The 25,965-nt window shown below is 38.6% G+C and overlaps 1 protein-coding gene across 5 annotated transcripts in view; it reads right to left on the reverse strand.

Moving 5' to 3' along the window:
- PLS1 (plastin 1) overlaps window positions 1-25,965 on the reverse strand; it is a 122,673-nt gene that overhangs the window by 45,392 nt on the left and 51,316 nt on the right. For 4 of the 5 annotated variants that reach the window (XM_055569448.1, XM_055569450.1, XM_055569446.1 and 1 more), the window contains 3 exons: window positions 9,554-9,659; window positions 3,362-3,525; window positions 1,403-1,532 (listed from right to left, as the gene is read on the reverse strand). In XM_055569448.1, the coding sequence (XP_055425423.1) occupies window positions 1,403-1,532; window positions 3,362-3,525; window positions 9,554-9,623 (364 nt within the window). In that variant the 5' untranslated portion in view covers window positions 9,624-9,659. Of the gene's footprint in view, window positions 1-1,402; window positions 1,533-3,361; window positions 3,526-9,553; window positions 9,660-15,214; window positions 15,235-25,965 lie in introns of those variants that run through there. The other variant, XM_055569449.1, reaches the window with a different exon arrangement.

Here is a 25,965-nt window from a genome sequence, read left to right on the forward strand (position 1 = left end):
ATCAGTAATGACTGCTAGAACCAACAAGATCAAAAAGAAATGTTTTAAATCAATGGAAAAATTACTCCTGTCTTTCATGTAGCTCTACCAGCCCAGAACCTCTCGCTTCTTCTCTTCCTCCCTTTCCTCACTTTCTCTTTTTCCTTCAATTTAAGGGAAAAAATCTGATTTTACTTTATTTAAAGTCCTTTAAGCAAGAAAGTCTTTGTAATATGAAATGCTCAAAATGGTGCACATTTATTTTCATACAGTTTTTGTATTTATGTATTATAATAATTTATATATTATTAGACTTAAATAATCTAGAAATAATCCTGGTGAAGAAAATGCTATATGTTAATCTACTGGGCAGCTGCATGAATGTAGCTACAAGATGTGTACACATGTGAAAACTCATTGAATTATACACGTAACGATTGCAGCAATTTGCTAAATGCATATTATACCTTAATAAAAAATGAAGATGCCATTTCATTAGAATGGACAGGCAGAAACGGAGCTAAAGAGTAAGTACCTTTCAAAAAAAGGAGGTAGGAGTTATGGACCACTGCCTTCACCACTGCACTTCCCTGGTGGGAAAAAGTTAGGAAAATATATACAGTGAGTAGAAGTGTGAGTGTATTATTAGAGGAAAATCCATTTAGAAAGCAAGAGAATCAAGAGGAGAATTAACAGATTCAGATCTCAAAGAAAGAAAGAGGGAAAATTTAAAGTGAGTTTTATCAAAAATTCCAAGAGTATAGTTCTAATTATGTCAACATGAACAAAAAGAACTGGGCCAAAGGTTTTTAGGCATCTTGATCCTGAGAAGCAGCCTTAGCATGGGGCAAGCTGTCTCCTCTTCGGAGTCCATGTGACTCGGGATCTCCCACTGGGCAACGGTCCAGTGATTCTATCGGAGCAAGCAAACCAGGTGCTGTGCTCTACTAGTTACTGGGTTGCCTGATAAAAGATGAATTGGGAATCTCAGCTCCTCCTAAATGGGGAGTCCTTCCAATAAACCTCTCCAACCATCCCTAAAATTATAGGTCTAAACTAAACTCATGTCACCAGTCAGGATGAAAAATCCATCCCAAGGTCATGATTAAACACATTCAATGCTGAAAATATAAACCCCTATTTTGCTGTTTCTAATCTCTTGTCCACTGTGTCTAACACACAGTAAACATTCACTTACTGTTCCCTATCTTAAATAATTCCAGGATTTTTCATTCTGACACTTCTGAAATTATGATACATTTCAAATCTAATGGTACATTATAATTTAGTCTCATTATAAAACAGTGGCATATAAAACAATGGTGTAAATTACAATAAATGGCATCTTAGATCCTGTGAAATACAGGACTTGTTGAATGAACCAGTGACTGAAAGATTAAATTTGGAGCAGGTGGTTGGTTACCTGAATAAGAATGCTGTGTGCCCTCACTGGAAATGGATGAAGTTCCTCCTATAGCAGTAATCCCTTCCCTCTTGTTAATGATTTTTCTGAATGTTTTGCTGATGTCTTTGCTTTTTAACTCTTGCATTAGCTGGAATGGGAGAGAAGTAAAATTCACCCTCGATTAGATAGTCATTAAAATCCTTGCTGTGTAAAAGATAGTTATTTATTTGGAATGACATAAAAATAAATACAAATCAGTTGTTCTTGCATTTATTGCTTGTGTAGGCAGATAACCCTCATGTCATTTTATAAAAACATGAAATGGAAAAAGGTTTGCACCACAACCTATAATTAAGCTCAAATTGTACACATTGAAATTGTTTATCTAGACTCGCTGTGATCTCTTGTACTAACAACTAAAGAATAACTAAGTATATGATAAAGATTTTTAAATGTCTTAATGAAGGTATTTTCCAATCTGAACAGCTTCAATGTATATGTTAAAGTCAAGGAGTCAGCGTTTGTAGGAAATTACACAGGCTTCAACAAGTGCCCTCTGCCAGGTCCTGTCACTGGCCACTCTGGAGCCTGGCTAGACTGAATTCAATCAGTTCTCCATGCAACAGCCAGAGTGAGTTTTAAACAATGCATATCTGATCATGTCAGTTCATACTCTATTCCTCCCACATCAATGGCTTCCTTTTGCTCTTAGATAAAAACAAAAAATTCTACAAGGGCCTGATTATCTGACCCTGACTCACTTGTCTAAACACATTCCTAACCCTCAACATCTCAGCTCCAGCCACACTGATGCTTTTTTCCCCAAGTGCTTGAGAGCATCTACTATCCCTAAAGCCACAGAGGCTCTACACATGCCATCACCTCAGCCCGTCTTGCAGTTACTTATTTTCCCCACCCACTCCTTTTATCTGTTTAACATCTTCCTTCAGACCGCAATTCCGTCTTCACAGCATTGGAGACAGTTCCATTTCACTGAATCTCTGTGTTCTCTCATCTCCCCACCAAGTTCAATTCCTCCTACACAAACTTTCAAGTGACCTGTCTCGCTCTGTCAGAGCATGTATCAGTCATCTTTTACCTCTCTGTGATATTCTGCCTTCCCCTCCACCTACAAACTTCATGAAAGCTGGGGCTACATCTCTTTTTGTTCATCACATTACTCATAATACCAGAGTTCCTGGTATGAAAGGAGCTCAACAAATAAAGAATATGAAAGCAGACAATTACTTTTTCCTAAATATCTGTTCACTTATATTAGTAAATAAACTATTTCGTTAATTTTTGTACAAAAATCACAGTCATGGTGCTGTTGATAGAAGGTAGTGACAGCCCTTGATCAACTGCCAGCTGGCAATGGCAACTTAGTCATCTCTCTCAGCCTGAGAGGTTTAAAATACATGATACTCAGTATTTAGTTCTATTTTTCTTTTATTGGTGGAGTCATATATTATTTTGTATCTTGTTCAGTTCCCTGAGTCTCCAGGTAGTTTAATAATGAACCCAAAGCTGGTATCAAAATTCACCGGGTGGCATTTACAGAAACTGAACATATATAACTTATCACAAGAAAACGACCAGTTTCTAGGAGCTATATCTTCCAAATCTTAGCTATTTCAATTACAAAAATATTTCACTTCTCAAGACCAAGTACTAAGATATGAAAATACTTTGCTTACAGAGACAGCCAATAACCATTTAAACTCAACTATAGTTTTAATACAGGATAAATGATTATTATCTAAACCTGACTTCAAATCCAACAATTTAAGAATAACTTTTCCTTTGTTTTACGAATTATTTGTGGAAATTGCTGTTATTGTTACCATCATCATCCTTTAAAACCAGTGTTTTTTCTGGTTTCTGAAGCCAGATTTAACCAAAGAAAGTAATGACATTACTAAAATTCTGCTCAAAGCAAACCCACCAGTAGCCAAGGAGAGGATTTAGATTTCTTACCGATACAAACTCTTCGAAGCTGATTCTGCTATCTTTGTTGTTGTCAGCAACTGCTAGAATTTTCTCCACGATCTCGCGCACCTTGTAGCCAGGCAGAGGAAGGCTTGCTTCCTTAAACAGGTCCTGGAGTTCATAGTCACTGACATACCCACTGTTGTCAATATCTAAAAAGATAAATTACGAATGATCAGATCTCACTCGTACTTTGTGGCAGATGTGCACTCAGAAGGCTGCTTGGGAGATTCATGGGCAGGCAGAACCTTCCAGCTTTGTTTCATTAGTGGCAGTAACCTTTTCTCCTGCATCTAAATTGTACAAGGTAAGCTAAATACTTTATCAAAAAACTCATATTTCATGAACTTTGAAAGTGAAAGTGTTAGTCTCTCAGTCGTGTAGGACTCTTTGCGAACCCAGGGACTGTAGCCCCCAGTCTCCTCTGTCCATGGGATTTCCCAGGCAAGATTCCTGGAGTGGGTAGCCATTCCCTTCCAGGGGATGTTCTCAACCCAGGGATCGAACTCGAGTCTCCCGCACTGTGGGCAGATTCTTAATGAACTTTACCCCCCACCCATAGACTCAGGGCGAGCATATATATTTCAAGTGTGTAATAAGAACACTGCACTGACAGATGAAAAACTCAAGTCTGGCACATGACTAAGTTACAAAGAATTAAGCACGGGGAGGTCTCAGGTATCTAAGGGAGATACAGCAGCAACAGTCATAGAGGAACACCCACCCAGACTTTGACTTCTTCCTGGAACTTAACCAAATGGATCTGCTGGCCCCACCTTCCATACCAAATTCGTGCATCATGTAAAATACACATAAGGCACTTCTGTTCTACATTTCACTTGGTGGCAGTTCTGTTTCACTTGTCAATAATTCATTGCTTCTTCATTATGTATTTATGATATCATTATGTAGGCTGAATCATGTTTGAGGTCATTTTGAGATAAAGTGTTCAAGAAATAATTTCACACCTACATTTGAATTTATGGAACTAGGTTTCTGGGCGTTTTCATGTCATCACTGATATAATCTTCCCTGGGTTTTCCCGAGAGACTGGATTATCAGTTCTTGACACAGAAGAAAGGCAACATTAAACACTTGTGGCCAGAGTTGGCAACAGGGTTTAGGATTAATTGGCTAGTTGCCTGGATCCACCCTGTACTGGCTCTCTTCACTCATCTGGTCGTCGTTACTTTGTGTCCTGTGTCTCTTTTTCCTCTCAGTAAAAGAGCTGTCATCACTATTAACTGAATGAATGAGAAGACAGAAACTTCTTTTAAACTCTCAAACACAAGTTTTAGAATTAATACTGTTCAGAATGGTGGAAATTTAAACTAGAATCTACCAAGAACCAAAACAGTGCTGTGATCTCCAAAGGAAGCTAAATTGCATGATATTGCAATAATTGCTTTCTTTGAATTTAGAGTAAAATCTCATTACTTAGTACATCACCAGTTCAGAATTGCTTCCTATAATTCTGAAATAGACAAATAGACGAGGCAGACTCACTGCCTGACAGCACCGTGGCGAGGAGTATTTAAACAAGATCACGAAAAAGTTATGTGCTAACCATCACACTAAACTAACATTAAGAGTTGGGCTCTGAAGATGGACACATCTGTGTGCTTAAATGCCAGCTCCTTCCCTACAACCTCTGTGGTTTGGGTATGATGTAACAAGAAATAATAGATACCACTTAATGAGCCCATATTCTGGGTCAAGTGATTTGTTAAGAACTTGAGGGCTCCCCTGGTGGTTCAGTGGTAAAGAATCCACCTGCCAATGCAGGAGACACAGGTTCAATCCCTGATCCAGGAAGATCCCACTTCCCGGAGCTGCAGAGCAACTAAGCCTGTGCACAACTTCTGAGCCTGTGCTCTAGAGCCCGTGCTCTGCAACAAGAGAAACCACTGCAACTCGAGAGTATCCCCCAATCGCCACAACCAGAGAAGAGCTCAAGCAGCAACAAAGACACAGCACAACCAAAAATAAATAATAATCTTTTTTTAAAAAAAGAACTTGTCTAATGAAATCCATACAACAACTTTGAGGTAGTTAATAATAATATTCTAATTTTAAAGATGAGGTAATCAAGGCTTAGGTTAAATAGCCATAAAATCACAGTTTATAAAGAAACAAGACTTTCCTACAAATCTGCAACAAAACAATGAACAACCTGATTTTAAAATGGGCAAAGGACGTGAATAGACATTTCTCCAAAGAAGACATACAAACAGCCAATAAGCCCATGAAAAGATGTTCAACATCACTAATCATTAGGGAAATGCAAATCAAAACCACAATGAGATATTTTATATTCATGAGAATAGCTATCGTAAAAACAAACAAAGAAAAACAGAAAGTAATAATCATTGGCATAATTTGAAGAAATTGAAACCCTTGTGCATTGCTGGTAGAAATGCAAAATGGTACAACCACAATTGAAAACTATTTGGTAGTTCCTCAAAAAATTAAACAAAAGTAAATGATTCAGCAATTTCACTTCTGAGTATATGCCAAAAATAACTGAGGAGAGAGACTTGAACAGATATTTGAAATACCCATGTTCATGGCAACATTACTCACAATAGCCAAAAGGTAGAAACAACTCAGAAGCCTGTCAACAGATGAATGGATAAACAAAATTTAGTAGAAACAATGAAATGTTATTCAATCTTAAAAAGTAAGGCAATTCTGACACATGCTACAACACAGATGAACCTTGAAGACATCATGCTACATGAAATAAGCCAGTCACAGAAAAACAAATATTATATGATTCCACTTATATATGTTTACCTAGTGTAACCAAATTCATACAGGCAGAAAGTAGAATGGCTGTAGCCCCAGAGGACGGGGGTTGGGGGAAGGTGGATTCTTGAGGAGTTAGTCTTTAACAGTACAGTTTCAGTTTGGGAAAATGAATAGGTTCTAGAAATAGATGGTGGTGAAGGTTGAGTAACAAGGTGAATATACTTAATGCCAATAAACTTGTCTACTACAAGTAGACTTGGTGCTTGCCAAGGTCATTTGCCATCTGCCTGAACAGGGGAGTGAATCCTGTCTCCACACACCCTGAAGGGAGATCAGGATGAAAGGAAATGAGGCACTCTCTGCTCCAAGGAATTGGAGAAGGAAATGGCAACCCACTCCAGTGTTCTTGCCTGGAGAGTCCCAGGGACGGAGGAGCCTGGTTGGGCTGCCGTCTATGGGGTTGCACAGAGTCAGACACGACTGAAGGGACTTAGCAGCTGCTCCAAGGAAACTTGTGGCACAGGTCTTCCTAACAGTTAGATATTTTCAGAAACTGATTTTGTAAGTCCAATCCTTGCACCTCTTCACATTTAGAAAAGCACTAAATTCTTTCATGGTAACATCAGCTTCTCGTGACTAGCAGAAAATCTTTTGTAAAGATAACTGCTTGATTAAAGGAACTCTCCCTTCATCAAAATCACATACAGTACCTCCCCCACTGCCTCTTTGGAGCAGTTTCTCAGAGCCACCTGTGGTGCTGTCTCTCGGGCTGCAATCCTCATTTTTCCTCAAGTAAAACTTAACTTGCAACTTTCACATTGTGCAATTTTTTTTTAGTCGACAAACTGTACATTTGAAAACATGGTTAAAATAGTAAATTTTATGTTATGTGTATTTTACCACAATTGCAGAAAAACAGGACAAATATTTTAACTTCTCACTTTTCCCTAGAGACCCAAAAAAAGTATCCATCTAGCAAGGTTAGATGGGCATGTTTCTCCCTCTCTGAGAAAAGCTGTTTGGGACCAATTAGTAGAGGGTTACAGAGTTCATGAGTAGCAATTTATCTTGTAAATAAAGTAAGGAAGTATATATTCTGCTAGTGTTAGCACTTCCCTCACACACAGCAAATTGCCTTGCTGTCAGAATTGTTTCATCAATGATTTATCCAAAATACCATTAAATAAATATTGCAAGATTATACATCCATGAGTTATAAAGATTAAAGCTGGTGTGCGAAAGAAAACAGACTACTAATTTATTTTACTAGGACCAAGGTGGCATTTTTATTCAAGCTGCCAAACTGCTCCTATAAAATAACAAAAACGACCAAACTAGGAGATAAGGGGAGGGGGCAGGGTTTGTTTTGTTTTTTGGCTGTACTACAGACCATGCAGGATTTAGTTCCCTGACCAAGGATGGAACGTAGGCCCCCTGGAGTGGAAGCACAGAGTCCTAACCACTGGACCACCAGGGAAGTTCTGGAGCTACGTTTTCACTACTTCCTTTCTTTCAGTGCTCCGAATTAGCAGAATATTCCAGCGTTGCTCCCAGTTCTTTTTCTTGAAATGACTCTATGCACTGCATACAATGTTCCATAAATTTTTTTTTTAATTTTACTGATTTATTTTATTTTTGGTTGTGATGGATCTTCATTGCTACCAGGACTTTTTTTCTAGTTGCAGTAAGCGGGATCTACACTCTAATTGCAGAGAACGGGCTCTAGGCTGCGTGGGCTTCAGTACTCGTGGCACACGGGCTCAGTAGTTGTGGATCCCAAGCTCTAGAGCACTGTAGTTGCGGTACACGGGCTTAGCTGCTCCCCAGTATATGAAATCTTCCTGGATCAGGGATCAAACCCGTGTCTCTTATATTGCCAGGCGGATTCCTAACTACTGCTCCACCAGGGAAGCCCAAAATGTATTTTTAACAATAACGTTTTAGAAACCACATCATAGTCATGCAGTGCTCTAGCACTCTGCCAAAATAAAGAAAGTGAAAGTGAAGTCGCTCAGTTGTGTCCGACTCTTTGCGACCTCATGGACTGGAGCCTACCAGGCTCCTCAGTCCATGGAATTTTCCAGGTAAGAATACTGCAGTGGGTTGCCATTTTTTTCTCTAGGGGATCGTCCCAACCCAGGGATTGAACCCAGGTCTTCCACATTGCAGGCAGATGCATTACTGTCTGAGACACCGGGGAAACCCATTAAAATAAAGAAAAGACCAAGGTTAAGGAATTCATTATGAGCCAAAGGTGGCCACCATGTGGATTGTATTCTCAAGGTCTGAGTTACTCTCGAAACAGCTAAGCAAGGAGAAGTGGAAAGACCCAGAGATGTGCAGAATTCACTTTATTTCATAGCAATGTTTTGTAAGTCATAAGCTTCCTGAAAGCATTACTTTTGCTTTTTTTTTGAGAGAGAGAGCCTTGGGTTTTTTTTGTTCTGTTTTGTTTTTGTTTTAGGTTAAATCTTCCTTTATCTTAGTTTCTAAAACTTCTGCACTACATTTCATACATTAATTTTAGACATTATTCACTAAGTTTAAGAGAAGTCGAGGCCCCAGACCAACTGTGACCACCCCATCCTCCCTGGTCTGACTCTGTTTTTCGTGGAGTGCTCTAACGCACCAAGGCAGGAGCCCACTGAGGCAGGAACAACGTTGGGGGTGTCACTGTTTCTATGTCTGTTATTTACTGTGCTCATCTTTCACCACTTGCAGAGTAGAGGAAGAGATGGTATTCACACTGTCTTGGTTTCCTACAGTTCTCCTATGAGTAAAATGCAGGAGAATCACGATCCATCAGAGGATGGGGGAGTTTTTTGGAAGAAAAAGACCTAGCTGTCAAAATGACATAGAGACAAAACACTGGATGGCTTTTAAAGTGAAAGAAGAATAAATAAATAAATAAAAGTGAAAGAAGAAGTGTAAGGCATGCAGCCTTTAAAAACAATACTTTAAAAAAAAATTATGCACAAGCGAGGAGGAAAATAAGACATACAGTCTTTAAAAATCATATCGAGGTTTTAAAATACTCTGCATGAAGTCAGAACATGTCATTGTTCATGACAAACACACGGAGGCCAGAGTTCAGTTTACACACAAGGAAGTGTTTCCATATTTTTTTCTCTGTAATGAGATCACATTAAGCATATTCAGTTACACTGTCATTCATTAACCTGGAGTATTCTCTGCAAAGAAATGATCAGAGAATTCAAAGTCCAATTCTCCCAGAAATTCAAGCCAGTCTTAGTTTATCTTTTAGAAAGAAAGAAAAGAATCCAGTGAAACCCAGATGGGATACAAAAGAAAAAGGGAATACATCTGGGGGTTAGAGGGCAGTAGAAGCAATGGAAGGCATTGTTCCATTCCTGGAAGGCTGGTATCCAGCAGAATAGTAACTGTGTATTTAGTTTTTCTCAAGCTTACCTATTTTATTAAAGGCTTCTTGTAGTTCCTCCAGCTCCTCCCGAGAAATGGTAGTGGTACTGTTCTCCATCTCTGAATAGGAAAGACTACCTTCAGGTCTTTATATCTGGAAAAAGCAACGTGAGAAAAAAGAACATGAGCCCTTTGCAAACATTTATCTAAACAAGAACAGAGGACACAGGCAGTAAAGCATCTGGAAGAAACCACCTGAGAGGTAAGGCTGACAAGGAACAAGTAGGAATAGATTCCCTGGTAACACTCTTTCCCAACATAGGTCAGGCAGACAATAACAGGGAAGAAACACTGGTTTTTTCACACCCTGTGCTTATCCAAAGCAAAGGCATTTCTCAATGGCTTGTATAATTTTCCTTTCTATTTGACTTCACTGTTTCAGAAAAATAAGCATTTCAAGTTGAGAAAAGTATAGCATTTAAAAATACTCAGGATGTGGTCGAAAAGTAAAATTGTAGGACGTGAATCATTTAAGTGAGAGGCTGATGATTTCGGGATGGAGCTTGTGGCTTAAACGTTCAACTTTACATTATTCAACCACAGCCACCGCCACCTCCTCTCCCTTTCCTTGAGCGAGGTCTTTCCCAGATTAGTGGGGCCTTTCTTACTCCAAGCAGGAGAAACAAACTAAAACCAGAAAAAAGAAGACTGATGTAAAACTGGATTGTAAGAAAAGCAGGTATATAACAGTCATTGTAGAAAATAATTGGTAACAAATGCCCAAATCAGAAATGTAACTTATCCACAATCCTACTCTCCAGAAATATCAGCTAGTACTTTTTGTCATCTACATCTTTCTGGTCTGCTTTTCAAATGCACCTGTACCTTTATTGGGGCGTGAAATGTGAGTATAATTTTTTGTGCTAATATATTATATGTATCAATATAATATTTAGTGGCCACATAATAACTTATTTGGAAAATCCCTTGTTTCATAGTGTTTGCACTGCTTCCAATTTTGCATTGTAAATGAGTGCTACAATGAACAGCCTTATAGATAAATCTCTGTACATATCCATGTTTATTGCTATAAGTAAATATCTCAAGGAGGAATTATTGACTTTTTGGGGGAGGCCACACCTCATAGCTTGCAGTGATCTGATTTCCCCAACCAGGGACTGAACTCAGGCCACAGCGTGAAAGCGCCAAGTCCTAACCACTGGACTGCCAGAGAATTCCCAAGAATTACTTACATTTTTAATACTTCTGATATGTAACAAGGCAACTCCTATTTTTAAAGTGACTTCATGGTTTGACTATTCAATATAAAGCTAAAGGTGAATACAAATTATGTATACCTCTTATACACACCTAATTACTTTAATGTGTATTTCAGAAAGTGCTGCTATGAACTAAATAAGAACTGAAGCTAAGTAGGAAAAAAATTTTTTATGCACATATTTATATAAGAGGTTCAACATCAAACCTGAACACCTCTAATTTGGGGGGAAGCAAATAATTTTTTGAAATAATTGAATTAAAGTTTTCACTGATTACTTAAAAATCATATTAAATTATGTGAATCCTTCTAAAGAGTACAGTGTATTTGTCGTTCATGATCTGTAAACCAAGTTGTTTAGGACTTTTGTTGTTCTTTCAAAAGACATTTTTTTTTGTTAAAGTACAGTTGGTATACAATATAGTGATTCACAATTTTTAAAGGTTATACTCCATTATAGTTATTATAAAATATTGGCTATATTTCCTGTGCTGTACAATAAATCCTTGTCACTCTATACCTAATAGTTTATACCTTTTAATCCCCTATCCCTGTGTTGCCCCTTACCCTTCTCTTTCCCCACTGGTAACCACTGGTTTGTTCTCTAAATCTGGGAGTCCATTTCTTTTTTGTTGTGGTTATATTCACTAGTTTATTGTATTTTTTTAGATCCCACGTGTATGTGATATCATGCAGTATTTGTCTTTCTCTGATTTATTTCACTTAGCATAATGCCTTCCAAGTCCATCCAGGTTGCTGCATATGGCAAAACTTTATTCTCTTTTACAGCTGAGCAGTATTCCATTGTGTGTGTGTATGTGTATGTACATCTTCTTTAGCCATTCATCTACTGATGGACAGTTAGGTTGCTTCCATATCTTGGCTACTGCAAATAAAACTATTAGGAACATTGAGGTATAAGTATCTTTCGGAAAGCGTTTTGGGGGGGGGGGTTTGTTTATATACTCAGGTGTGGAATTTTGGGGTTTTATGGTAGTTCTTGGAGAAGGAAATGGCAACCCACTCCAGTGTTCTTGCCTGGAGAATCCCAGGGACGGGGGAGCCTGGTGGGCTGCCATCTATGGGGTCACACAGAGTCAGACACGACTGAAGTGACTTAGCAGTAGCAGCATGGTAGTTCTATATTTAGTTTTTTGAGAAACCTCCCTACTGTTGTCCATGGTGGGCTTCCCTGGTGGCTCAGATGGTAAAGAATCTGCCCACAGTGTGGAAGATCCGGGTTTGATCCCTGGGTCAGGAAGATTCCCTGGAGAAAGGGACGGTTACCCACTCCAGTAGTCTTGCCTGGAGAATCCCATGGACAGAGGAGCCTGGCAGGCTATAGTCCATGGAGTCCCAGAGTCAGCATAACTGAGTGACTAACACTTTCACTTTCACTATTTACATTCTCACCAACAGTGTACAAGGGTTCTCTTTTCTCCACATTCTCTTCAACATTTGTTATTTGTGGTCATTTTGATGATAGCCATTCTGACAGGTGTGAGGTGATGTCTCATTTGGTTTTGATTTTCATTTCCCTGATGATCAGTGACGTTGAGCATCTTTTCATGTGGCTGTGACCACCTGTAATTCCTCTTTGGAAAAATGTCTATTCAGTTCTTATCTTCATTTTTTAATTGGGCTGTTTGGTTTTTTGATCTTAAGTTATATGAACTGTTTATATATGTTAGATATTAACCCCTTATCAGTCCTATCATTTGGAAATCTGTTCTCCCATTCAGTAGGTTGCAAAATGACAGATTTCTATTTCTTACAGTTACTCTGGGGCCTGATTCTAACTAAATATGTAATTAAATTGTTTAGTTTTAAATACATATACACACCATTGCCCTCTATTTCATTCTACACTTTTTAAAAAAAATCTGAAGAGCTCAGTTCTGTAGAGTAAGAAAAAGGCAGTAAATGCAATTTCTTACATGTTAGCAGTAAGTACATATTCACATTTTATTGAATTCTCACTTTTAGAATGTTTACTTATTTTGGGTTGAAAGAGATGAAACAGTCCTTTTAGGACATTTAAGAATAACCTCCCAGTCTGCAAAATGCTAATTCTGTTGTGGCTGGCTTCCAGTTTCTGTGGTTTGGTCATTCTGCATATCCTTTCCCATATTCAGAATGGTTTCTATCCCTTGCCTCAAGTTTTAAAAATAGTGGTCCAATTTTAGCATTTGCACTCCACAGAAATGCTGCAAATTAACGGTCCTTGTGTTGACCTTGCCTATGAAATGATAAATACACCTGGGGTTCTATTCTTTGCTCAAGCCTATTTAAATGTATGTCACTTGTTAATTACATAAAATATTTTTATTCTCCCATAATCCAGCAGAACCAGCACATAAAATTAGTGAAAAAGCAATTTACCCAAATATTATAAGTATAAAGAAGTTTGTAGCATTACACAAGTCCTTTAGTATTTAAATGAAGCAAAAACAATAGATACAGAACAATCTTTAAAATATATTCTTCTTCTGTTTTGTTTTTTTTTTGGCCGCAACATGCAAGATCTTAGTTCCCTAACCGGGAATAGCATCTTCGCCCCCTCCATTGGACATGGGGTCTTAACTACTGGACCACCAAGGAAGTCCCTTTAAGATATATTATTAAAAGAACAAAACAAGGAGCAGAAAATTCAGTATGGCTGGGGGAGGGGGAGCTATATCAGTTGATTATTTATAAAAGCATTTCCAGAAGGATACAAAGAAAGGTAATAGTGATTGCCTTTCTAGGGGATATGGGAAATTGGAGGCCAAGTAAAAAGGGAGCTTATTTTTCATTACATATTTTTAGTCACTTTTTTAGACTAAAGGCAGCAAAAATCAAAAATAACTGAAAAACAAGAGAAGTAATTGTGATGGGAACTTCCCAGATGGTCCAGTAGCTAAAACTCCACACTCCCAGTGCAGGGGACCTGGGTTTGATGCCTGGTTAGGGAACTAGATCATACATGCTGCAACTAACAGTTTTCATGCCATAACTAAGACCCAGCACAGTCAGAAATAAATATTTTTTTAAAAAAGAAGTAATTGTGGAAAGACAATGGAAACAAATAAAATAAATACTAGTGGTCTGAAAGTATACATTATTGAATACTGATAGATAGACAATAAGATTACTATATATAGTTCTTATACTATATGTTAAAATTTTAAGTAATATTTGCCTCATATTTCCTTAGAGGCAAAATACTATGATTATAATAGCAAAATAATTTATAGCTTTCTACAAAGGCATGAAGATTTAGCAGTAGAATGGTTAATGGAAAACATATCGCCTCTTTCATAAGTGCAGACTCATGCATACAGTATAAATATTTTTCTAGATTTTTGCAAAATTATGATAATCCAGTACAATGCAAAAAACTAAAACACTACCTAGTGTGCCTTAACAAGCATTTTTATATTGCACAATAAACCTATCAGGAGTAATTCACTGTTGGCTGAGAAAATACAGCTGTTGAATTTGATGTATAAAAAACTGTTCTAACTACATGATCCCAAATAAATTGCTTACTATGATGTTTTTCCATGGGAAAATGTTTCTGCTACAATAAGATAGCACAGACTTCTTAAAATTTTGCGACCCCATGGACTGTAGCCCACCAGGCTCCTCTGTCCATGGAATTCTCCAGGCAAGAATACTGGAGTGAGTTGCCATTTCCTCCTCAGGGAATCTTCCCAACCCAAGGATCTAACCAGGTCTCCCACACTGCCAGCAAATTCTTTACTGTCTGAGCCACCAGGAAAGGCCCTAAAACTTTACAGAAGAGAATTAAATTTTCAAAGTAGTAGGTAACATTTTAGAAGAAAACCCCAAATGACCCTATAGCTAGTAGCCCAATATTTATTTTTCTTACTAGTCCCATAGTTAGATGATTAATGCCCTCTCTTAAATGCTTTGTGTCCATTCTCTTTTCTCATGACTCCATAAGGCAGGTACTGTCCTCATTTTATAATTGACAAAGGGATGGTTCAGAGGATTGAATAACTTTCTCAGTGTCCCAACGTGAAGAACTCTCAAAGGCTCCGAACCAAGCTGTAGCAGAGCCCTACTGTGTCTTATTCCTTCCTCTAGGCCAGTACCTTCTGAAGTCTCCCCAATATAATCTGATATCAAACCATAAAATGTATAAATATGTAACTGTCCAATAATTATACAATAATTTATGTAACATATGAAGCATATATACCTGTGAAATAAGAATTTGCATTTTAAAAGAAATCAGCCTCTGTAAAATTCTTTGTAAAGTTTTGGGGAAAAACTTCTAACTAGGTCAACTCATACTTATCGAGCACATAACTTGTCAGTCCTGAAACACCAAAACAGAGTCACTAGAATTCACTCTGCAGTTTTAGAAATGAAGCACACATTACTAATCGGTACCCAGACACCTGGCACTGATGCTCACCTACCTGGATGCCTGAGATGGCTCAGAACAGCACAGCTTTCCAAAGTCAGTCCTATGAAAAGGAGCCCGGAGACAGCCAGGATCACTGTCAGAGACCCAGCAACAGGGAAGGTTATGCTGGATTTTCTAGACAGGTACATCTTCCCATGGCTTTTGACATGTGTCTGTCCTATACATCTTCAGTAATTTCAACTCTTCTTTCCTCCTGTTTTTTTCTTTTTTTAGCCCATATAATTTTAAATAACACCTTCTTTTACCAAGTAAAACCTTTCTTCCCTGTCTTAATTCTTAAGTGTACCCTGACACAACCAAACATAAATTTGGAAAGTTAACAGTATATTCTAAAAATGGACTTCTTAATTTAGATGAAATTGGATCTGATCTTTTCTCCTCCCTCAAATTTCTAGCTTCCTTGAACCTCTAAAAGCTTTACCAAAATTAGCCTAAGTAGCTCTTTATGGCTGGCAGGTTCTAAAGTTCTTTGGACAGTTTCAGAAAAAAAGGCATCAGAAACAACTCTGAGACCAGCAAGACTTTGATGCCTTTCTACCAGTCTCAAAGGCCCAAACTGTGAGGGACCAAAGCTGTCTTCACTGGTACTTTCTGGCTTCCCAGCTCTTCTGCTTTCCCTCCTCTCACTGCAGTCCCAGGTCTGGGGCACCTGAGATTCTGAATTCTTGAGGGAGCCACTGACTCAGGGCACGCAGCCTTCCCCCTAGTCCATCTTCCAAAATTCCCTTCTTCCCTGACTCCGCCTTCTCTAGTCTTGTAAACACTGATAGCAAATACTTAGAAAGAACTTTCAAATGAGGCTGGAACTATGCTATTCTCCTCACACAATACACTCACCATTTACCTATTCTTCCACTGATGGAACAAACATCCTCCCTTAAAATGTAAATTAGAAGACTACTAAGATTAGATAACCTGCCCAAGGAAGGCAGGCAAAATAAAAGATTAAAAAGCAAATCAGCTTCTTCACCTAAGCTCTCAAATCTACATGCAGTTCAGTTAATGTCCCTGTCCCTGTTCTCTCACTGCCAGCATCACAGGTAGCTCCCACACACACGTAGTTTTGAAGAAAGGGTTGAGGACCAACTGACACTTATGTATGAGTGACTGACAAACCCTCAAGGTGTTAAATTATTCCAACCGTATTTATATTTTAAGGGCAACTGCCTGTTTTCTTTAGTTGAATAATGGGTAAATACATGATTGTTTAATCAACACAATATTTATACAACAGTAGGATAAATGAACTACATCTACCTGCTTCTTAAAAAAAAAATAGTAAATGGAAAAACCAAAGTGCAAAAGGATACACACAGTATACCAGTTATTGTAAATTATAAAACACAAAATACTTTACGTGTCATTTACCCTACCATACACATGTAGTAAGACTTAAAAACACACGGGAAAGACATAACAAATTAAGAATAGTGTTTGTCTATGGAAAAGGAGCTTCCCAGGTTGTCTAAGGAGAAGGGCTTCCCAGGTAGTGCTAGTGGCAAAGAACCCACCTGCCAATGCAGGAGACTTAAGAGATGTGGATTCGATCCCTGGGTTGGGAAGATTCCCCAGAGGAGAGCAGAGCAACCCACTCCAGTATTCTTGTGTGGAGAATCCCAAGGACAGGGGAGCCTGGCGGGCTACGATCCATAGGGTCAAAAAGAGTCAGACATGACTGAAGCGACTTGGCACACGCATGCATGTGGAGAAGGAGGTAAGGGACACATCTGCGGGCTAGAGCTGATCTTTTTTTTTAATGATAAATTCGAAACAATTATGGTAAACTTTTAACGTCTGTTTTAAATAATTCATTAATTTTTAAACTCAGTAAAAATAATAAAGATAACAAAAGAATGTGTTTTGAAAAGGGAAAAATTTCCCAAAGCCCCTGAAGGTTTTTTGGGGAAAAAATCTCTTTAATACTTTAATCATAAGCAATAAAAATAGTTAATAATATTGGGGCAGGATAATTTATTGAAATATAACTTGTATTTATTCTCCCACGCCGTTCAAAAACCAATAACTAAATCTTGTCTTAGGAGTTCTGGCAGTCCAGAAGGCAAAAGCAGATTGGAACCTGTGGTCCCTTCAGTCTTTGGACAGAAGTACAAGCCTTCTCGGGGCTCACTTAGGCTGGTTGTGCTGGGAATGGGGCGGCAGGAGAAGACCACCTCTGAAGAAGATGAAGAGGAGGAAAGATTATCCTGGTGGAAATGGAGGGGAAGCCGTGGATGTGAGCAAAGAGGCCCGGGGAAGGCAGAGAGAAGGGACGAAGTGCCACAGAACCTCTGCTGGAGGGACCCACGGGCTGAGTCAGTGCGTGTTTCCCAGGCCCCCTCAGAGGATGAAGGACCAAGGATGGAAGCACTTCCTCCCAGCCTTTGCCGTCTCTAAGATCCCAAGACAACAGAGGCTGATGGACAGATTCCAGGTGCCTAAGACTTGAGGGGATTCAGGCAGGATGAGGCATCACAGTCAAAATAAAGTTGCTTTCAAGAACATAGAGGGAATTCCTTGGCTGTCCAGCAGTCAGGACTCCACACTCTTGCTGCCGATGGTGTCGGTTCAATCCCTGGTCCGGGGAACTAAGAACCCCCAAGTCACGTGGCCAAAAAATAGAATATAAAGAAATGTGATATTTCTTTCCTACCTGACTTTTTTACTATAAAAGCCTTGATGGTGTCTCTCTAGAGAAGTGACTAGGATCAGAGGTGCCAGGGCATTTCAGTACCTTCTGCTGGTGTCCCCTCCTTCCCTTCTTCACCAATTGTGATCCTAGCTCCCACCACAGCCCTCCTCTTTGCCTGTTACATTCTATATTCACCTCTCCATTATAGTTGAAAGATCACAGGGTCACTGGAATATATCCCTATGTGAAAAAGTAGACGGCAAAGAAATATAAATTAATTGAAGAGTTTTCTTTCTAGTGTAAAGGAAATCTGGAAAAATATTTTCATGTGTCTGTAATATTTCCAGCAATTGCCTTTTTTGATTGCATTTCACTGCATCATTCATTTTGTAAAAAGCAAACATTCATGTTCCGTATCAACTTGTTCAGTTTTTCAAATCAGACTCTCTTTAGATAATAGGAAAGTCCACCGACTCACTAATATAAGTGTGAATTTGGATACCACTGAGTTTGTTAAATATTAGTCTCCGACTCTACATACCAACCTGGATAGCCCTTTGGACAGAGAGAATTTGTAATGGGTACACTAATTCAAATTTTCCCTGAGCATCCTTCTGGTCTGACAGAACTGAGCTCAACTTCCTCATTCATTCTACAAGGGGCAGACATGTTAGGTAAAAAACATTCCTAAAAGGTGATTAATTTGATTGCTAACAGCTAGAAGTTTTTAACCCCCAAACTATTTTTTAAAATAGTAGTTATGGTTACTATGAATTAACTTTTTCTCAAATAAGCAAAATAACTTCCTAAGTGCCTGCACCATCCTAGAAAACATAATTAGACACCATTATGAGGAGTTAAGCCAGGATTAACACCGGGATAAAGGGGTTTGGCTCTAAGTTGACTCATTTGTGACCTCTCAAAGGGAGGCCTGCCAATCTCCTGCTAAAACAAACAAGACAAAAAAATAACAATACTGTTATTGCTATCTTAATGTTGGGGCTCTTCGCCCCCTTTAGTTTTTCCAGGTCTTAACCATCTCATTACTCCCCACACTACCAAGTTAACATGCTTTCTGCCCCTAACTCTCAACCAACAGTCCACTCACCACCCCCGACATGTCCTTAACTCCTTCCCACCTGCCTTAGATATGAGCAGCTCTGTCTTTTCCTTGCCTCTTATCTTATGTATTATCTACATACATTATTGTGATGGCGATGGATACAATAATACATTCATTATTGTATTCTTGAATATGTGTTGTCTTGTAATAGTCACATTTTGCTATTTTATTCTTATCTTCCTAACATCATTGCTGTCTCTTTGCAGGTAAAAGATATATGTTTTCTTCTTCTTGTGTTCCCCATGGTCTTATCATATTATATATATGGGAAAATAGTAGTAAAATTTAGTAATAGCGATATTTCCCTTCATAGAGCAGGGATGAAAAAGTGAAAGTGTCAGTTTCTTAGTCGTGTCCAACTCTTTGTGATCCCATGGACTGAAGCCTACCAGGCTCCTCTGTCCATGGAATTCTCCAGGCAGGAATATTGGAGTGGGCTGCAATGCCCTTCTCCAGAGGATCCTCCCAACCCAGGAATCGAACCCAGGTCTCCTGCATTAGCAGGCAGATTCTTTACCATCTGAGCCACCAGAGAAGCCCCAAGAGCAGGGATGGTACTAGGTCAAAAAAGGGCCAAACCAAACAACGGTCCATGGGAAATATGTCACCAACAGATGGGTAAAAAGACAGAGTGGGGGTTTCAACATCTCAGTAACCAGTCCTCATTCTCTCACCTCCTTATTATTTATTCAACAATGACTTACGAGCACCTGTTCATGGTGCTGAGTATTAGAGGCACAAAGATGGCACTGAAATTTTGAACCCACATGGGTTCAAAATCTTTCCAAATAATCTTTAGTCAACCTTTCCCTTAAATCTTGCAAAATAATTTTTGCCAACTTTTTCCTAGTTCAATTCAGTCGCTCAGTCATGTCCTACTCTTTGTGACTCCATGGACTGCAGTACACCAGGCTTTCCTGTCCACCAGCTCCATCAGCAAAGTAGAGAAGAACAGACAGAATCTGTATACATCTTGTCCGCACTCATTGCATGGGTCACCTTCGTGACCAGCCTCAGTTACATTCACCGTAGTTCTGAGTCTCTGTACACCTCAGCATGGAACTGGGGTTGGCTTCTGAGTGTTGAGTGGCTGCTAGAATTTCCACCAAGATCTTTCTACATCCATTTACTTTAAAGCCCCATTATGAAGCCTCTAGTTGGGGAGCTTACATTCATTCAAGTACTCAATGAGTAAGTATTATTTGACTGGACTAATGAAATTTAAAGATGAATAAGAATCAATCTCTTCTAAAACAACATTCAATATAATACTGACCAGGTTCAACTATAAACGCCTGAGAAGCTTAACTAAAACTGATTTTGGGGTAAATGATAACGTAATCTTATGATTACGTCTCTCTGATAAATTAGAATCAATTCCTAATTCACTTTCTGTTTTAATCTGGATTTAAAGGCACCTCTTCTATACTATATATCACTTACTGTAGGGTCATTCAGTATACATCATATATAATCCTGGGTTGGAACTTTCTGGATGAATTGTAGCCAAGGCAATCATAGCATATGGAGTAGAATACAAGAAGGCTAAAAGGGGTGGGTGTGTGTGTGTGTGTGTGTGTGTGGTAGAATACAAGAAGGCTAAAAGGGTGTGTGTATGTGTGTGTGTGTATACACATGCTTGTGTATGTACACAGCACATGCAAACACACGCATTGGAGAGAAAACAAGAATGAGAGAAAGAGACCTAAAACTTTTGAAGAAAACAGAAACAGGAGCTCTCAGAGAAGCATTTAGCAGGTGAAGGACTCATATTGCAGCAAAACTCTCTTTATTTATTTCTCTTTCTTTATTAACAAAAGTGCAAATCAGAGGTGGGCATGACCCAAATCAAAATACCTATGTAAAAGTATGTGGTGAGTCAACAAGTATTTGGAGTCCAAAAGTGGACTCAGACCCAAAAGAAAGCAGATTATACAGAAGGACTTGGAAAAAATAACTATCCCAAGGACAGACACCAGAAGCTGCTGGCACCACAACTCTGACCTTCAATACTTTGTGTATGTGATTTGGTCACTCAAGCACAGAGGTTCAAAAGTCATTTGACTTATGCAACTGAATGAGTAGTTGTGAAGAGTTTATGTTGCTCACTGAATGATTAAATGAATGTGTAAAAAAATACTAATAATTTGGTCTTTTCTCACAATGCCCTTATCAGAGTTCTCCTCATTATTCCTGACTAAAACCAAATAAGTGCTGGCTCAGTTCTGAAACCCTAATACTTACAGTGGGTGCAAGTGCAGAAGTGGTAAAGCACTAGCCTAGGCAGAGAGGGACAATATGTAAAGCTCATCTCCCACTCTGTGCCCTCAGGTCCACCCGGACAGGTGTTCTAAAGGATCCGCCATGCCTGCGTGGTGTAGACACAGCTCCTCCACTTCAGCCTGTACAAGGGGCAGGGAAAGCTCTGTCCCTCTTTTAGCCAAAGTTAGTAATTTTTTTTTAAGTTGAGAAATAGGAAACTACATTAAATGGATAGCTAAAAGAAGGAAAGTTATGACCAACATAGACAGCATATTAAAAAGCAGAGACATTACTTTGTCAAGAAATGTCCATCTAGTCAAAGCTATGGTTTTTCCAGTAGTTGTGTATGGATGTGAGAGTTGGACTATAAAGAAAGCTGAGCACCGAAGAATTGATGCTTTTGAACTGTGGTGTTGGAAAAGACTCTTGAGAGTCCCTTGAACTGCAAGGAGATCCAACCAGTCCTTCCTAAAGGAGATCAGTTCTGGGTGTTCATTGGAAGGACTGATGTTGAAGCTGAAACTTCAATACTTTGGCCACCTGTTGTGAAGAGCTGACTCATCTGAAAAGACCCTAATGCTGGGAAAGATTGAGGGCAGGAGGAGAAGGGGATGACAGAGAATGAGATGGTTGGATGGCATCACCGACTCAGTGGACATGAGTTTTGGATAAACTCTGGGAATTGGTGATGGACAGGGAGGCCTGGCGTGCTGCGCTTCACGGGGTCGCATGTGGTTCATGGGGTCGCAAAGAGTTGGACACGACTGAGCGACTGAACTGAACTGAAAAGATACAAAGTAGAGTTTATTGATCAAAGTTTAAGTCAAGAATATGTATAGGAGATTGTAATTAGAACCACTGGAGATGTGAAACAAAGGGAAGCCTTAGTCCCCAGTCTTCCTGAAGCTTCAAGCTCTAAATTCAAAATTAAATGAATATAACGAACTTGAAAACTGAGGTTATTATGATCTATGAAGTGGCAATCAGTACTTCTCAGAGCCTACTGGCCAATGAAGCCCTATGACCCCAAGCTCAGCAATATCTCTGTTCTGCAAGCCATGGAAATTCTTCCCCGTTACTGAAGTCTAAGATGAGGGAGGAGGTCCCTGTATCCTATATAAAAGGTCCCTGTATCTGCCCATTCTCCACCCCTTTTCCTGATGTGTCGATGATGCTAACCGGGGCTCTAAAAGGGGAAGCCAAGGCAGAGGTCCAGTAAACTGTTGTCTAACAGAATCAGGTCCAAAGTTGTCTGATCTTCTGGTGTTTAAAGGGAAGCCAGAAATTCTTTTTTCTTCTTCAGAAATCCACATTTTTATGTGAACTTTGATTTTTAAATCTGGCAAACAATTTGAATTACTATAAACACGAGGGGTATCAAACTAGAATTCTGGTCTATTAATTTTGGTTCTGCAGCTCCCTAATTTTAGGTTATCCCACTTGGCCCCTCTAAGGGCCTCAGAGGAAATGCTGTGTCTCTCTAGAAACACTCCAAACAAATTAGCTCATTCTAAGGGCCAGAGGAAAATATTTAGTCCCTTGATGTATGAAAACGCAACCACAGTTGTGTACCACTCACGACATCCCTGATCCCAACGAGGGACATTTCCAAGCGTCAGTTCCTCTGAGAGAAGAGGGGCCAGCAGGTCATGAGCCCATCAATCAGATTCCCACTCAGGTAACTGGATCTGCCCGCCATCCCAGGATCTTTTCTTCTCATTTATTATTTATATCCCATCTACTCTCCCCCAACCCCAACCCCACTTTAGGACCTCTCTGGCTGAGAAAATTCAGTACAAAGTGTTACCCAAGTTCCTATCATATTGTGTTACAATATCAACACTTCAAGTATTATTTTCTCCACATGCTTTGTTTCTTCTCTAGCAACTGTCTCTGAACTTTGGGTAACAGCATTAATTTTATCTGGGGGGTTCTACTCGTTCCCTATAATCTCTCCATGACATTTGAGCAAAGCTCCAGGTCCAAGCCAATCAGCACATCATACTTCTCAGCCACAGTGATTTGGTTTAGGGACAGGCATATCACCCAGTTGGAGCCAACAAGACAGAAGAAAGCTTTTGTGAAACTTTCTATAATGGAGGCCTACACACTCCCCTGGATCCCTATTGATGAGGATGTAGAAGCCAGAGCATCTGTAGCCATTCTGCCTCCATGAAGAAAGAACCCAGGCTGAGAATGAAGCTAAAACCAACACTCAGAAGAAAGCAGAGACGATGAGTAAAGAGAAAACACCGCAGTTGGCAGGGCTGAATCTTGACTTCCACCATGCTAAAGCCTTTGTGCTTTTTCTAGCTACTTGAAACTATATTTTAAAGCCAGTTAAACTGGCTTTCTGTTACTTGCAACAATGATAACAAAGAGCAATGACATACATAATTTACAAAAAGAAAATGGAAAAAGGTGGGTGTCATTTCCTCAAAGGATAGAGTATTTGGACATCCTGAATTGGGAAAGAAATTAACCATAATTACATTTTCTGAATAGAGTTACACTTAGATAAGAAACATTATTTTTTCATAATTTGTAATTTACCCCCACCACACCTAATCCCAGAAATTCAGTGTGTCAGTTAGTTTACGGTCGCTCCCACAGCAATCATCGGCGTTAAGATTATAGTCATAGCCTAAATGCCTCCCAGTCTATGGCTTCTTTGTACTTTTTTTTTCCTTCTCTTTATCCACAAAGGTTTTTCCTACTTCTCTCATAAGTCATTTCTAACTGGAGATGATAAACTAAGTAGTAATATAGTATGAGAAATGACAGATATTTCTGGTATGAGGCAGGGCACGTCAATCTAGCTACAATAAGGAACATTCAAAGTCAACAAATCATTAAAATCAGGAAATTACTAACAATGCAGGAAGAAGGGGAAAAAAACAAGTAATTTCCATAGTCTCTCAGAGTAAAAAAAAAAATAAACACACAAGATGTTTGGAGGTTTATCCCATGCTCAACCCAAAATAGGTACCCTCAGGCATCAAGTCCCTGTAAGTTAGTGCAATTTCCAAAAGGATACTTAACCCAGACCGCAGTAGGACTCATACTATAATTTGCTGTGTGGAACAGCAATGTGCTTCCAACATACAAAGGGAACAAGAAAGATGCATGGCACACAGGATTTAGGAATGAATGAGGCTGAATAAATAAAACTCTTTATCTATTCTTATAATAGCATTTTTATACATTATCAGATATCACATGGCTTCTCAAGGAAATTGGCCTGAAATAAACTTTGGGTATGAACATTAGAAATGACAGATCTTTCTTTCTTTTCTGTACATAGATAAGATTTAATACTGTTTAAATCATCTAAACCCTTTCTGATTTTTTTTCTGTCTTCTGTTACTGAGAATTTTCTCATTGTTGTAAATTTCCCAACGTAATTGCAAATTTGTGTCTTTCTCCTTTTTGTTTTGCTCTCCCTCTGTGTATGTGTCTGTTAGGTGCATATAAATGTGGAATTGTTATATCCTCTGATGGATTGACCGATTTCTATTATAAAATGCTAAACTTTAACTTTGCTATTTTGAAATAAATTCAGGCTTACAAAAAAGTTGTAAAAATTGTGAAAAGTGTCTCCATATACCTTTTACCAATCTTCTCCAAATATTAACATTTTCTAGAAACATAGTACATATCAAATCCAAGAAATTAATATTGCTATGACTAATAAACAACAGATTTTATTAAAATGCTAAACTTTAGGACTCCTTCCCTCAAAACTTTCTTTGACAGTAGTACAACTTTCTTTGGATTAGTGCTTCTTTCTTTCCATTTTTCTGAATCCCTATATTTAAGACATAGCTCTTATAAGCAATTTAGTATCAAATATCCAAACAATTTTTATCTTTAAATAGGAATATTTACTTAACTAAACTTAATGTAATTACTAATGTGTTTAGACATAAGGCTACCACCTTATAATTTGTTTTCTATTTTCCCACTTGTTTTATCTTTCTGTCCTTTCTTGATTTCTTTGGAATTAATGGAGTATCTTCTTTTTTTCTAGTTTTTTCCTCTATTAGCTTCTTTATCAAGTCTATTTCCTGCTTTTATTGTTGTTTTGGACTTCCAGTTTACAAAAATTTCCCGAGACATCAATATATTGCTGTTTAAAATTACATAAGCTGCCATCCTCTTTTCCCTGCCATCCCATTCTTGGGCATATATCCAGAGGAAAACATGGTCCAAAAAGATACATGCACCCCAATGTCCATTGCAGCATCACTTGCAATAGCCAAGACATGGAAGCAACTTAAATGTCCATTTACAGAGGAATAGATAAAGATGTGGCACGCATATACAATAGGCTATTACTCAGTCATTAATAAGAATGAAATAATGCCATTTGCAGCAACATGAATGGATCTAAAGATTGTCATATTGAGTGAAGAAAGTCAGATAAAGAGAAATATCGTATGATACCCCTTATATGCGGAATCTTGAAAGAAATGATACAAATGAACTTATTTACAAAACAGAAACAGACTCAGACTTAGAGAATGAATTTATGGTTACCACCAGAGGGTATGAATGGAGGGAGGGACAATTAGGGAGTTTGGTGTTGACATGTATACACTGTTATATTTAAAATGAATAAACAAGGACTGCTTGTTTATTAGCTCAGGGAACTCTGCTCAATATTATGTAATAGCTTAATGGAAAACTAATTTGAAAAAGAATAGATACATGTATATGAGTAAAAAAA

Source organism: Bubalus kerabau, chromosome 2 (genome assembly GCF_029407905.1).
Source record: "Bubalus kerabau isolate K-KA32 ecotype Philippines breed swamp buffalo chromosome 2, PCC_UOA_SB_1v2, whole genome shotgun sequence".
NCBI classification, from domain to species: domain Eukaryota; kingdom Metazoa; phylum Chordata; class Mammalia; order Artiodactyla; family Bovidae; genus Bubalus; species Bubalus kerabau.